The following is a 13,011-nucleotide window of genomic DNA, read 5'->3' on the forward strand; positions in this document are numbered from 1 at the left end:
GTTGGCGTTGGTATTTTATGGATTTTGGCCAGGTGATGAGAATGAGATGATAGATATAAAAAAGAAGATACTTTCTTCTTCTTCTTCCTCTTCTGCTTGTTGTTCTTGTTTCATAGAAACAAACTGAAAAAAGCTATACAGTTTCTGAGAACAAAATCTGTAGGTAGAATCTGAGAGGCAAAAATGAATGGCAATGAAAATAATAATAATGGAAACATCTTTGGAGGAGCTGATGAAAGTGAGCATATTAGAAGACATCATACGCACGATGTGGCTGATCATCAGTGTAGTGATGTTCTCACCAAGCACATCAGGGCTCCTGTTCATCTAGTAATATGTTTGTTTTATTTATTGATTTTTGTGTGTGTTAATTTTTTTTAAAGATTTTATGTATGAATGTTTGAAAAGTTCATTCTAATTGGTTCAAGTTTCGATCTTGAAATCTGGGTTCTGTGGTTTTCAATGTGGGATTGATGGGTTTTGGATTTGTGGTTTCTTTTAGTGAGATTCAGTTGTTTTTTTGTTCAAGTTTTTGGATGTTTGACTTGTTCTGTGTGAGAGTAGTTGATCTTGATCTGTGTTGTTTTTGAAAGATTTGTTTATTGTTTGAATCTGATGTGGGTTTGATGTATTCTTGCTGATTTTAGTGAATAGGTGTATTGGGTTCTGGCTTTTTAATTGATTCAATAGGTTTCTCAAGGCTTTTGTGAGGTATGATTATGGCATGCAATGGGTTCTCTGCAAGTTCTGATTATATAGTTTGTTTGGTTACCGAGAAAATGAAAAGGAAAAGGTTATCTTCTGAAATTTTAAGTTTCTCGCTTTGGAGATTCTCGGAAATGGAAAAAAGAAAACATATGGCTCCAAATTCTTGTTCTTTAACCTACCAAATGCATGGTTGGAGTTAGAGATGCTAAATTAATCAAGAATATGCCTTAGGATTGGGACAGTTGATAAATGACTTTTGATTGACGTAGAAATTACTTGTTCTTCCAAAATTATAGAGCTTGAAAGCTGTTTTTGTTAAAATTCAGCAAGTTACTGCATTTCTTGAGTTGCTCTTCAAAAGAGATGCATCACAAATCTGGAAAATTTCTTTTTTAGGTATGGTCTTTGGTGAGGAGGTTCGATCAACCGCAGAAGTACAAGCCTTTTATCAGTCGGTGTGTTGTGCAGGGAAACCTTGAGATCGGGAGTCTGCGAGAAGTGGATGTAAAGTCTGGTCTTCCGGCCACCACGAGTACCGAACGACTAGAACTTCTTGATGATGTAGAACATGTTCTCAGAATCAGGATTATTGGCGGGGATCACAGACTCAGGGTATTCATCTTTTTCGCCTCTTTCGATTAAGTAATTTTCTTAGATCAAGTTTACTTGTGTCGACAAAGTACATGGGGTTATTGTGTCTTTTGCATTGTAATGTGTAAGTTCTTGTGTATTGATTTTAACTAGAATGACAAGTTTATGTTCTTGGCCACAAGGTTGGTTTTTTCTCTGCTGACATACTTTGAGAAGCTTTAGTTTACAATTTTTACCGAAACCTGAAGCCTAAAAGTTCCTTGCTAAAGCTTGCTACTTTGTTATCTAGTTTTTACCTTCTGATTCCTAAGTTTGTGGTTCTGTTTTTTTCATGCAATTATCTTGAATCTGCCTTTGTTTCTGACTGTCTTGGCTTTCCCTTCTCAGAACTACTCTTCAGTCATTTCCCTTCATCCAGAGATCATAGATGGAAGGCCTGGGACATTTGTGCTTGAGTCGTTTGTGGTGGATGTCCCGGAAGGGAATACCAAGGATGATACATGCTACTTCGTTGAAGCTTTAATCAAGTGCAATCTCAAATCACTTGCTGATGTCTCTGAGCGGCTTGCAGTGCAGGATAGGACTGAACCCATTGATCGGATGTAAGAAAGTGTAGGGATGAGAGCATTGATATGGAATGCTACGGTTGCCAAGGATGAAGCTTTTGAGGCTTTCATATCTCGAAGGCTTTGGAGACGGACTGGCATTAGTACTTGTTTCGTCAACTACATGCACACATTTTCCTTTAGTTATGTTGTGTCTTTGTTTTTTTTTTTTTGGAGCATGTTCAGTGTCTGAAGTAGGTCAGGAACCACAGGCTCTTATAAAAGGTTTCACTCTTACATGATGAAAAAAGTTTTCTGTATTTTCCAGAATTTTGTCCATGCTTTTTACTTTATCTATGTGTGTATATAAAATGTACTGGAAAGACTTTAGATCTTGTAAGTTTTTGTTTCATTTTCATGTTTTTAGTACCTAGCATAGCAGTCGTAAGGAAAAGTTGGTTGATCTAGACTATGCTCATCCAATTATATGAAGACATGTCTATCTGTTAGGACTTATATGTTAATACATAATGTATTAGTGTGTTACCCTTATAAAGAACTATACATTTGAATGCAATTGGGGATGAATCTGATTCAAGCTTAGCTTGAATCCACCGTGCAACTCAAACATTGATCGCCAGAGCTTTAATTTAGCTCGAGTTGGTTTTTCCTTCTTAAATCCAATAATATTGTTCATTCTAATGATAATATTGTTCATTTTTTCAAAAATAGTATTTACTTTGTGGATCTAAGTTTTAACTCTTTGATGATATCATGTATTAACTTGAACAAATTTAAACTATATATTATGAATTTGATCTAAACTTGAATAAAGCCTGAATTTGGTCTGATTTGAATCTACGTTTATATGGAACTCATCTAACATTCTTCAAATGAGATTCAACTACCAAACGAGGTCCATAAAATTTGCCTTAAAATATGTCAAGTCATCCTTTGACTTTAGGAAGTCCTTTAAATATGTCTAGTCAACCTTTGCCTAGAAAGAAAAGAGGTAGAAACTTACAATTTCAGTTAAAAGAAATGGTTATTTCACCTTTGTTTCATTGCAAAGACAGGTCTTTAAAATAATTGCAGTGGCTTCGAATCCATCTATTGAACTTTAGATCACCAAAAATCATAATTAAAAAAAAAAAAAAGGTTTTCTATAATCTTAAATTATTGCTATAATTCAAAATTTGACCCATAATGGGGAAAGGTTCAAATACTACAAATGATTGAACACATGATACATGATTTTCTACCATTTTTGGTTGGCTGTTAGGGCAGGGGAGTTAGTTGTTTCCAAGTCTAGCAGCCTACAAATAGAATTCCTATAGCGCGTCTTTACAATGAAAACAATATAGGAAGAAATTTTGCATCAGATTTGTATAAATAATCACCTGTGCTGCTTCTAATATGCTGTACAAAGCTCCCTCAAACTCAAACCTGACCCAATAAAGATCCATGCCTAAGCCAATATAAGCTCTCCTTCTTCTGCCTGTTCTACTTGTTGCTCAGGGAGCCGTCCTTCTTGGTAAGGAAGAAGAATGCGCTTTATTTCCTCCGAGCTCAGTGTCTCGTACTCTAAGAGTGCATTTGCTAGTGCATGTAACGCCTTCTCATGCTGATATCAACAATGATGATATCAGAAAGTATCACAGAGTGCAGAATTTTCAAAACATTCATAAGAAGTTAAATTCATTGTGCCAGCTTGCTGGTTTTGTGGACAAAATTTCCAAACAAATCAAATATATAAAGCATATTATAGGACAGATTATTTCTCCTCTCCAAAGACAAAGAAGCCAACAGTTTTCATTAACTAACCTTCTTTAATAGGGCCTTTACACGTTCGTATCCTTCTCTTAAGAGTTTCACGACCTGCAGAACCAATCAAGTAAATCAGATTGAAAAGCTATTATCATAGCTTAAACATAAGAGGCTAAATTTCCAGACATACTTCAGCATCAATTCGTGATTGCATTTCTGAGCTTGGCCGTTCTTTGATGTTAACAGGTCCAATTGCATCACTCATCCCACAATTTGATACCTGTGACAAAAAAAGATAACTTTAGTATCAATGGATTGAATCAAAACAAACTAATTTTAATCATGTAGAAATAAATGAAAGTTCCTGAATATTTTGAATTCTTATTTCTAAAACAATTTGGAAAGTAAACACATATGATGAATCACACCAACCACTTTTGAGTTTAAATGGAAACAGTGGCATTTAATTTCAATGTTATCCTGAAATATTGAAAAAAAATCAGCTAGTTTTTCAAATCATGGACAAAGGACTTTAGACTATACCATGTACTGGGCAAGCTCTGTAGCTGTGTGAAGATCACTACTTGCACCAGTTGTGACATGGTCCTGACCAAAGATGAGTTCCTCGGCAGCCCTTCCCCCCATACAAACATCAAGACGAGCTAAAAGCTGCTTCTTGCTGATTGATGTCTCATCACTTGAAGGGAGCTGGGTAACCATTCCTAATGCAGACCCACGCGGCATGATTGTTGCCTTGTGAATTGGATGTGCACCCTCGGTGTTGAAAGCAACAATTGCATGACCACTCTCATGATATGCTGTGAGCTGATATAACACATATCAATCCATTATGAAATGCTGAAATGCAATCATGAATTGATGCTGAAATGCATGGATCATTTTACATTATCACAGAGCCGACTATCCATAAGCTTCTAAATTAATTCTACCAATAATTTAGTTTGAAATAAGAAGCACACAACTAGTATAATTGCCACAGGCCAACTATGATGAATTCATCTCAACAAAATCTTATGATGGAAAAATTCATTAAAGAGCAAGCCTGAATGAAATTTTATCCTGAGTCTTCACCACACAAATCTCTCTGAAGTACTTAGAAATGACTCCAGAAGGAAATATTGGTTTAACCCCCAAGAATACTTGGGCTATGAATTAAGGATAAAGGGCACACATAATTGAACTTATTAGTGGAATAGACATTTGAAAGACTGCATGAAGCCAGGATCTTTCATCTCAAATAGATGCATAAAATACCTTCTTTGACTCTTCTGATATGAACATAGTTTTACGCTCAGTACCCATGAGTATCCTGTCTTTAGCATACTCCAACTCAGTGGCCGTTAACTTCTCCAAACCTTCAACAGCAGCTTTAATGGCAGCAATGTTTACCAAATTTGCAAGATCTGAATGGAAAGAAAAGAAAGATGAGGTGAAAATTCATTGGCAACACATGTACAGAATGCATGAGAAACACATATGTTCCATGCCATTTATAGCAAGAAAAATGGTACTTTAGTTGAATGAAAGGAAATTTACCTGCTCCATTGAATCCAGGGGTACCTCTGGCAATTGATTTAACATCTACATCCTCTGCCAAAGGTTTATCCTGAAGATACAGCTCCAAAATTTCTTGCCGACCTCGGACGTCAGGATTTGAAACAACAATCTAAAAGTGGGTTGCCTCAGTTCTCTCTCTCCAGAAGCAAAGAAATTAATTTCAAATATATATTGATAGACTAGAGCAGACAACCTAAATTGACTCATCACCATGAGAATTAAAATGTGGTTATATTCATTCAATTACCGTCCATAATCTCAGAACCTAATCCAAAAACTTCACAATCACTGAACCAAAAGATCAACATTCTGTCAGGAATGTTCACAAAAAATCATTGAAGTTAAAATTTACACACTTTCTAAAAGAAAAATAGTAGGTTTTGGATATTTAAAAGATCGAATTTGCCAAAAAAGTAAAAAAGTTCCTAGTACAGACAACTTATTCCCACAAGAGACACATGCCTGTGGTTACAATGATCAACTTTTGGGAGCCCAGGTGACATTTCCATGTACAGGAAGGTTGGCGTAAATAAGCCAAAGCATGGCTGTATGCTTCACACAACTTGAAGTGCATTCAAGTATGATAGACTGAAAGAATGCTATTGGACAATATCTCTAGTGTCACCATAAGTTCAAGAAGTTTCACCTGGTATTGCCTTAATGATAAGACATGGATTCAGCTAAAATGCAGAAACATTTGATAAGGATGGAACCAGTGCAATACACGTACTTCAGATGTTTTATAGCATTTAAGCAAACTAAAAATTTCTACAGCACAATCTTCAGTTTATTCACAAGTCAATTTAAAAATCAAAGAAATATGAGATATAAAACTTACATGCCTGTCAAATCTACCAGGCCTTGTCAAAGCAGGATCAAGAATGTCAGGAAAATTTGTTGCAGCCATCAAGATTATTCCCTGTGGGCAATAAAGTTACATGAATTTCTTTTCTAAGAAGAAATAAAGATAACATCACTGTATAGAAACTCGTTCATACAGCAAGATAGTTAAATGCACCTCATTCTGTTCAAAACCATCCATTTCAACAAGTAGTTGATGCAATGTTTTCTTGGTGTGGCCTTCCCATTGTTTTCTTGTGGATCCAACAGCATCTATTTCGTCGATAAAGATGATGCTAGGTGCCTATAAAACATAAATTAATGTAATATCACATGATGAAAGAAATAAACCACAGAATTTAAGTAAACAATTGTGACATTAACAAATTCAGAAACTAATCATGATACCAAAATGGCCCAATTACACAGATAGCTATGGACATATACTTCACTGGCCATTTTGCAGCATTATAGTTTCCCTTAAAATAAAAAGGTAGTTCCAACCTCTCTATCTTCAGAACAAGGCTTCATTTGAAAATTGCCATCAGAAACCTTTTCTTTGGGTAAGTATATTCAATAAAATACATTAGCAACTTGAAACAATCAAGGAAAAAGACATTGCACATGTCTCAATACCACTTATATCTGACTTTCTGACTTCTACACAATCCTCAAGAACCAAATAGAAGCATAATTAAAATTTTATATTTATATGCAGTAATGGTTGTTTAAAAAAAAAATTCATATTTTCTTCAAATATAATTTCCTCCGTCTCTCTTTATTTACTTTTTGATTTTCCAGCACCTTGACTGAATAAATGCCTGAAAACAACAAACCTTCTTTTTAGCTGCTTGAAATAAGGACCTCACACGTCGGGCACCAACACCAACAAACCTGCCAAATAAATACGAAAAAGACTCAGCATCACTAGCATGCATTTTCTTTCTCTTATCAATGAGTTGTTAATTCATGAATACTACTAGATAAGTCCCAGATTCAAGTAATTTCAATTCCCTCAGCATGAGAGCATACACACATGGTAAAGCTCACACATTGAACTGTTGAAGTTGAAATCAATTTTCAGACTAGTAGTTCCCATAGTTACAAGTTGTACAATGAGAAACATAACCATGTAAAAGTTTCATCCCTGCTTCATTTTTGCATAATATTACTCAAATGTAAAAGCCAAAGCTAGTGGCTGATTTTAGTTACCATTTGAAAGAATAATCCAATACACACTTTTCGCTCTTTACTGGCCCAAAAGCAAATGGAATACCCTAAAATTGTGTTGATAGACATTAATAAACTAGTCGCACTGCACAACCTTAGGCATAGCCAAAAGAGGATGCCAATATTAGAACCAATATGCGGATCTGTAAGATCTGAATTGCAATAATAAGTTTGTGAGAAATCAACAAAGTCTGACATTTTATAATGCCAAAATTCTCCCACAGAGATTAACAGATTTGTTAAATTTCTGAGAATTCATCACACACAGTAATTTCTCGTTAAATGTCTTTTAACACCCTATTTCATAACAAGGACTTTTTATCCTTCAACAATTAAATAATCAATTGTTTTTAAGAGCAATACTATGTGTATCCACCTTGAGTACACATTTATATGTGTCATTATGTGACTGGATGTTACTTTATCTTTAATTCAAAATCATCTAATCACATGATGACACACATCAACTGTGTACCCATTTGTATACTCAAAGTGGGTATACAAATTCTCAGAAAGAGTATACGAGCAAAGCTGAAAATTTAGGGTTTCCTATAAGAAATGGAGGTTTTGAGGGAATGGCAGAATAACTAAAAAGGAAGATTGGATGATGCATAGCAATATCTAAAATGATATCTTCCTACAGTGGTATGGAAAAATAAACACAACTTTCATCAAGGAAAAACTACACCTCCTGACAACACTTAAAGTATACTGTTGTTATTTTATTAGTACTTAATATTAAAGCTAAAACACATACAACCCTACCTATGCATGTTTTGCCCAAGATAAAATATTACCAGATTAACAAGGCGATATAGAAAATGAAGATTAACGAAGCAGAAAAATCAAAGCAAAAGATGGCTTACATTTCCTCAAATTCAGATCCTGCTCTATAAAAAAATGGTACCCCAGCTTCTCCAGCAATAGCCTTCAGGTTCAACAATTGTGAAACCATTTTGAAAAAAAAAAAAAAAAAACTACTATCAAATCAAAAGGTTTAATATGTGAAAGTTAAAATATTTAAACAAATGTAAAGGAACCTAAATTGACAAATGGAAAAATGTCAAGGAACACATCCACACAAGTTGTTTCCAAAAGGATACTGAATGCCCAATTTTTGTGAAATGAGGATTGCCATTACAATTCACACATGCATGTTTTTTCACTTTTTTCATCTTCGATAAATACTTATTCATTTCATACGTTAAAGCTACACAAGGAAAAACTAAAAATATGTTGATATGTGTAACTACATAACCACTTATGAGAACAGTGACCAGATACAGTTACAAACAGAGAAACAAAAGATCAATCATGCACAAAACATGCGCAGGAATGTACTAGCTTTGGCACAAAACTTGAGACCTAAAACCCCTTAGCAGGTACAAAAAACTGGCTCATGAAAACTAAAACCCTTAACAGGTAAAAAAACAATTTAGCACATTAAACCTAAAGTCCCTAAACAGGAATAAACAACTGGCTTATGAAAAACTAAAACCCTTAACAGGTAACAAAACAATTTAACACATGAAAACTAAAACCCCTTAACAGATAAAAACAATTCAGGAGAGTACAAAAGAAATACCTCACCTTTGCAAGCAGAGTTTTTCCTGTTCCAGGTGCTCCAGTCAAAAGAATTCCCTGCAAAGTACATGTAAGACCGGTATTTAAAACAATCTATCACATAATTGGAGAACCTAAATACAAATTTGATAATAAAGTTATTTAACCTCACAAGTAAGCAAGAAACCATTTACGCTTCACTGCTTTTTGAAAATGCATAAGAAAAACAAAGCTTAACAGCAGGTTCCTTGAAATATTATATCTATATTTATATATATATATATAAAATTTTCTTTGCATCTAAATGTCACCAAATCAACATAAAACATTAAACTATCAAAAGTGAAGATCATGCTATTGAACTGAAGCACTAAAAAAAGAATTTAATGAAAAAAATTATTCACACAGACACAAAAGAAAAAAACAAAAAAAGAAAGAAAAAACCTTGCACAAACCTTAGGCAACTTCCCACCAAGGCGAGTAAACTTTGATGGGTTTTTCAGATACTCTACTACTTCCACGAGCTCTTGTTTTGCATCATCACAACCCTTGACATCCTTGAATGTTTTAACATTCTGGAAGAGAGCCAAAGCAGGAACAGGATGGAGGGTCATGACCAAGTCATATCTTAAATACAAAACTGAACATGAACGTGAATGGTTGCAGATCATTTCAATGTTTCATATGATGCTTAAGTACCACTTATAAGAAGTATGAGTGAGGGCATTCCTACAGATGGTCTTGAGGAAACCAGCTTTACAAGCTCAGAACTTTAACTTTTACCTTCTCTGGAATTACTTCTTTATTTAAATCCTTTGGAGTATAAGAAGAACTTGAACCAACACCTGAAGTTCCTATTCCACCCAAGCTTCCTATGTACTTTTGGAGGGCAGCAGCACCCATTAACCTGAAAATAGTTCTTAATTGATAATAGTAACCTCTAGGAGTCAAGCAACCACCAACAACTTTGACAGCATGAGCGAGAGAGAACTTGTCTTTTATTATGATTTTCATATTTATAGAGGATAATGATAAAGTAAAAGTACATTAAGTAAACCGAAAGACTCATACCATAATAATCCAACAGCTACGGTGAATAAGATAGTTGAGATAAGCTCTTGAGCAAATCGAGATTTGTTTGACACTTTTGGGTCAACCTGATTGAAGATATCACATAATTTAGAATCCAAACATTGAAAGCACACACAATGAGAAAAAGGGAGCAACAAATAGGAAATACAAAGGTGGAGAACTGACAACAATTATTGTTTGACATAATATAACTATGGGATTTCCAACAATCTTATCAGAGCCACCTATGTTTTTCCTCCCAGGAAGAACATCTACTCTTGTTTTGAGACTTACCATCACCACATGCAATGGCTGCTTCTCAGATATGCCAGGGTTCAAAAAGGGCTCATCTGTGTTCCCTGATGCTCGTTGCTTCAATTCTTGCAACTAAAAGAAAAAAAATGAAATTAATTAGATACAAAAAAGTCACATAGTCAGGATATGAAAGAATCTTCAGGGAAGAGGCACAAAAATGAGGGAACCCTATTAAAAGAAAGGACTATGACCATGATAACAGATCCAGTCAAATAAAAATCCAGTTCAAGAGTTGTACTGCCAAATAAAACAAATTCATGGCAATGTGAAAACATGGGCAAATGAAATAATTTCAAAAAAATAATTTCAAAACAATGCCTCTTCACCAAGGCATTAAGGGGCAATGTGAAAACATGGGCAAATGAAATAATTTCAAAAAAATAATTTCAAAACAATGCCCCTTAATGCCTCTTCACCAAAAAAATAATTTCAGAACAATGAAAACATTGTTCCGAGCAAGGTAAGTTTTGACTCATTGCCCATGCTTCAAACACAACATTAGAGAATTAAAAAGAAAAAGAAAAACTTCCAAGCAAAGCAATCCAATCGACATAAAACATAAACCAACTGGCAAATGAAATTTAGAACTGACAATGCATTTATTTCCTAATATATGAATATGAACTCAAGCAGCTCTTTAAACCTCTACAACAAATCTATCCCTACATAAACATTCAGGCACACTCCATTACTTTATTGAGATAGAGGAACTTTTCAGAAATGACACTAAAGCAAATTCGAATTCCCATCATCATTACAAAGACGAAAAGAATAACAATGATAACAAGGATGATTACCAATGAAGGAAGAGCAGAAGGCTTGCCAGATTGTTCATCTGGAAGATACTCAGCAATAGCATTAGTAGCAACAAGTGCTCGAAGATATTCTGCTACGCCTCTACTGTCCACATCATGCTCCCTTTGTTCAAACCGTTTGATCACTGCCTCGGGACTGAAAAAAAAAACAAAATAAATAAATAAATGCTATTAAAAATACTTAATTTTCTAATCAACAAAACAAATAATAAAACTTGAAAAATTGAACCTGTGCTTATTGAGTTCAGCTAAGAGAGCGCTCTGCAAGCCAACATCTTTCGGATTAGCATTAGCTTCAGCTATTAGCTGCTCAAGCCGTTTCTCTTGCCGCCAAAAAGGCCACCAACTGAACCAATCCCAGGTCATCATTTTCTCAATTCCTCTTTTCATCTTCGTCCACAAGCCCATCAAAAACACCAGCAAAGGAATTTTACTCTTTGCCCCCTCATTTCCTACCGAACTCTCACCCACCCCTTCACTTTTACCTAAACCGCCCCCACCATTCGTCTCCTCCACCTTCAACTCATTTCCCGAACTCTCACTGTTCGCAGTCTCTTGAAAATTCGAATTCGGAACCTCGGAAGAATCCAGTTTCAAGGCATTACTGTTATCATTATCTCCACGAAAATCGGAACCAGAATTATTAAAGAATTTAGAATCCTGGGATTCTACGTTGTCAGGGTGCAATGTGCAAGGAATTGAAGGACGGAGAGAGCGAAAACATAAATAAGTAAAAGTGGAAGAGCAGTGGAAGAAGCGGTTGGGGTGGTGGTAGAAGTGGCGGTGGCGATGGCGGCGTGGAGGAGGGGAGAAGAATGGTGAAAACGGTGTCGTTTAGGGTGAGGTGGAGGAATAACGAGAGAGAGTGAAGGTTTACAAAGGAGAGAAGCTTGGAGAATGATGGTCATTGGCGCTAGGGTTTATTTTGTGAAGTAGAACAGTCTCAGCTCGCTCAGTTTCTCTGTACTGAGCAGTAGGGAGAGAGAGGACAGCCACAAGAATTGGTTTATTAAGAGAGGGATTAGCAGTTAAAACCTTATCTTGATTGAAAATGGCACCGGCTTTGTGAGAGAGACTGATTAAGGATGCCACTGGTCTAGGTGATTTTTTGTCGCTGAGCTCGGTGAGTAGTTAATGAAACAATAAAACTGTATATAATTTCCACGTATAAATAATATTGTATTATTTTATAGTTAAATGTTAATTTATTTTTAATTATTTAATAATAAATTATTATTTATATATAAAAGTTATACAAATAGTATTATTTTCAATCATATTTTATCATATTATATTGAAAATCTGACATAATAATATTGGGTCTATGGATTATCCAAGTCAGACTATGGAGCTAGAGTTTGATTCGGTTTATATATAGTTGAGTTCGAGTTTAAACTCGAACTTGTGAAAATCAAGCTCCAATTTAGATCGAATTCAGTTCGAGCTTTTTTTTCGTTATTAAAACGATATCGTTTTAATATATATTGATTAAAATAATATCATTTTATATCAAAATTTTTAATTTAAAAATTTGGTGAATAGCTTAAACTCGAGTTTGAATTCGTATAGGGTTGACTCATTTTGAGTAGTTCAAATTGAATTTAAATTCAAATTCAAATAAATTCAATTCAATCTAATCTTCTATGGAGCTGACTTCGAGTCTCCGACTGTCATTGCTCATAATTTGAAAAAACAATATATAATATAAATAAATAAATAATTAATTAGTAATTATGATATAGAAAAATGGGTTAAGTTTTTCACATCAATTATTAACAAATTTTTGACCAAAAAATACCGCAAGGCCGTCCAACTCACCGTCACCTTTACACATGTGATTGTTGGCAAATTGGGCACACCTTTACGTAGCTGGGTTCTGCCTAATTTGTGCGGCCCATTGTGCTATTAGCCATATTGGGCCATGGCCTGCCACAAAACCGAGGCATGGGACACGACGTAATCACCCTTTGGGTTGTCCTTCTATGAAG

The 13,011-nt window shown here is 35.0% G+C and overlaps 2 protein-coding genes across 2 annotated transcripts; one reads left to right on the plus strand and one right to left on the minus strand.

Annotated features, from left to right (window-relative positions):
* Positions 1-2,421, plus strand: LOC123197336 (abscisic acid receptor PYL8-like). The gene is made up of 3 exons (XM_044611586.1): positions 1-330; positions 1,105-1,320; positions 1,687-2,421. The coding sequence occupies exons 1-3, from the start codon at positions 184-186 to the stop codon at positions 1,903-1,905; spliced, it is 582 nt and encodes a 193-aa protein (XP_044467521.1). The 5' UTR covers positions 1-183; the 3' UTR covers positions 1,906-2,421.
* A 569-nt stretch (positions 2,422-2,990) lies between these two features.
* On the minus strand, positions 2,991-11,927 carry LOC123198024 (ATP-dependent zinc metalloprotease FTSH 11, chloroplastic/mitochondrial-like; the record flags this gene model as incomplete). The annotated part of the gene is given in 18 exon segments (XM_044612593.1): positions 2,991-3,468; positions 3,669-3,722; positions 3,802-3,891; positions 4,155-4,436; positions 4,887-5,035; positions 5,169-5,298; positions 6,028-6,108; positions 6,208-6,333; positions 6,866-6,923; positions 8,126-8,187; positions 8,850-8,900; positions 9,278-9,397; positions 9,606-9,729; positions 9,894-9,979; positions 10,188-10,280; positions 11,006-11,159; positions 11,253-11,737; positions 11,739-11,927. Coding segments are annotated over 18 exon segments (2,490 nt in total), but the record flags the coding sequence as incomplete, so codon positions are not given.
* Positions 11,928-13,011: the final 1,084 nt, after the last annotated feature.

This window comes from Mangifera indica, chromosome 15 (genome assembly GCF_011075055.1).
Source record: "Mangifera indica cultivar Alphonso chromosome 15, CATAS_Mindica_2.1, whole genome shotgun sequence".
Taxonomy (NCBI): domain Eukaryota; kingdom Viridiplantae; phylum Streptophyta; class Magnoliopsida; order Sapindales; family Anacardiaceae; genus Mangifera; species Mangifera indica.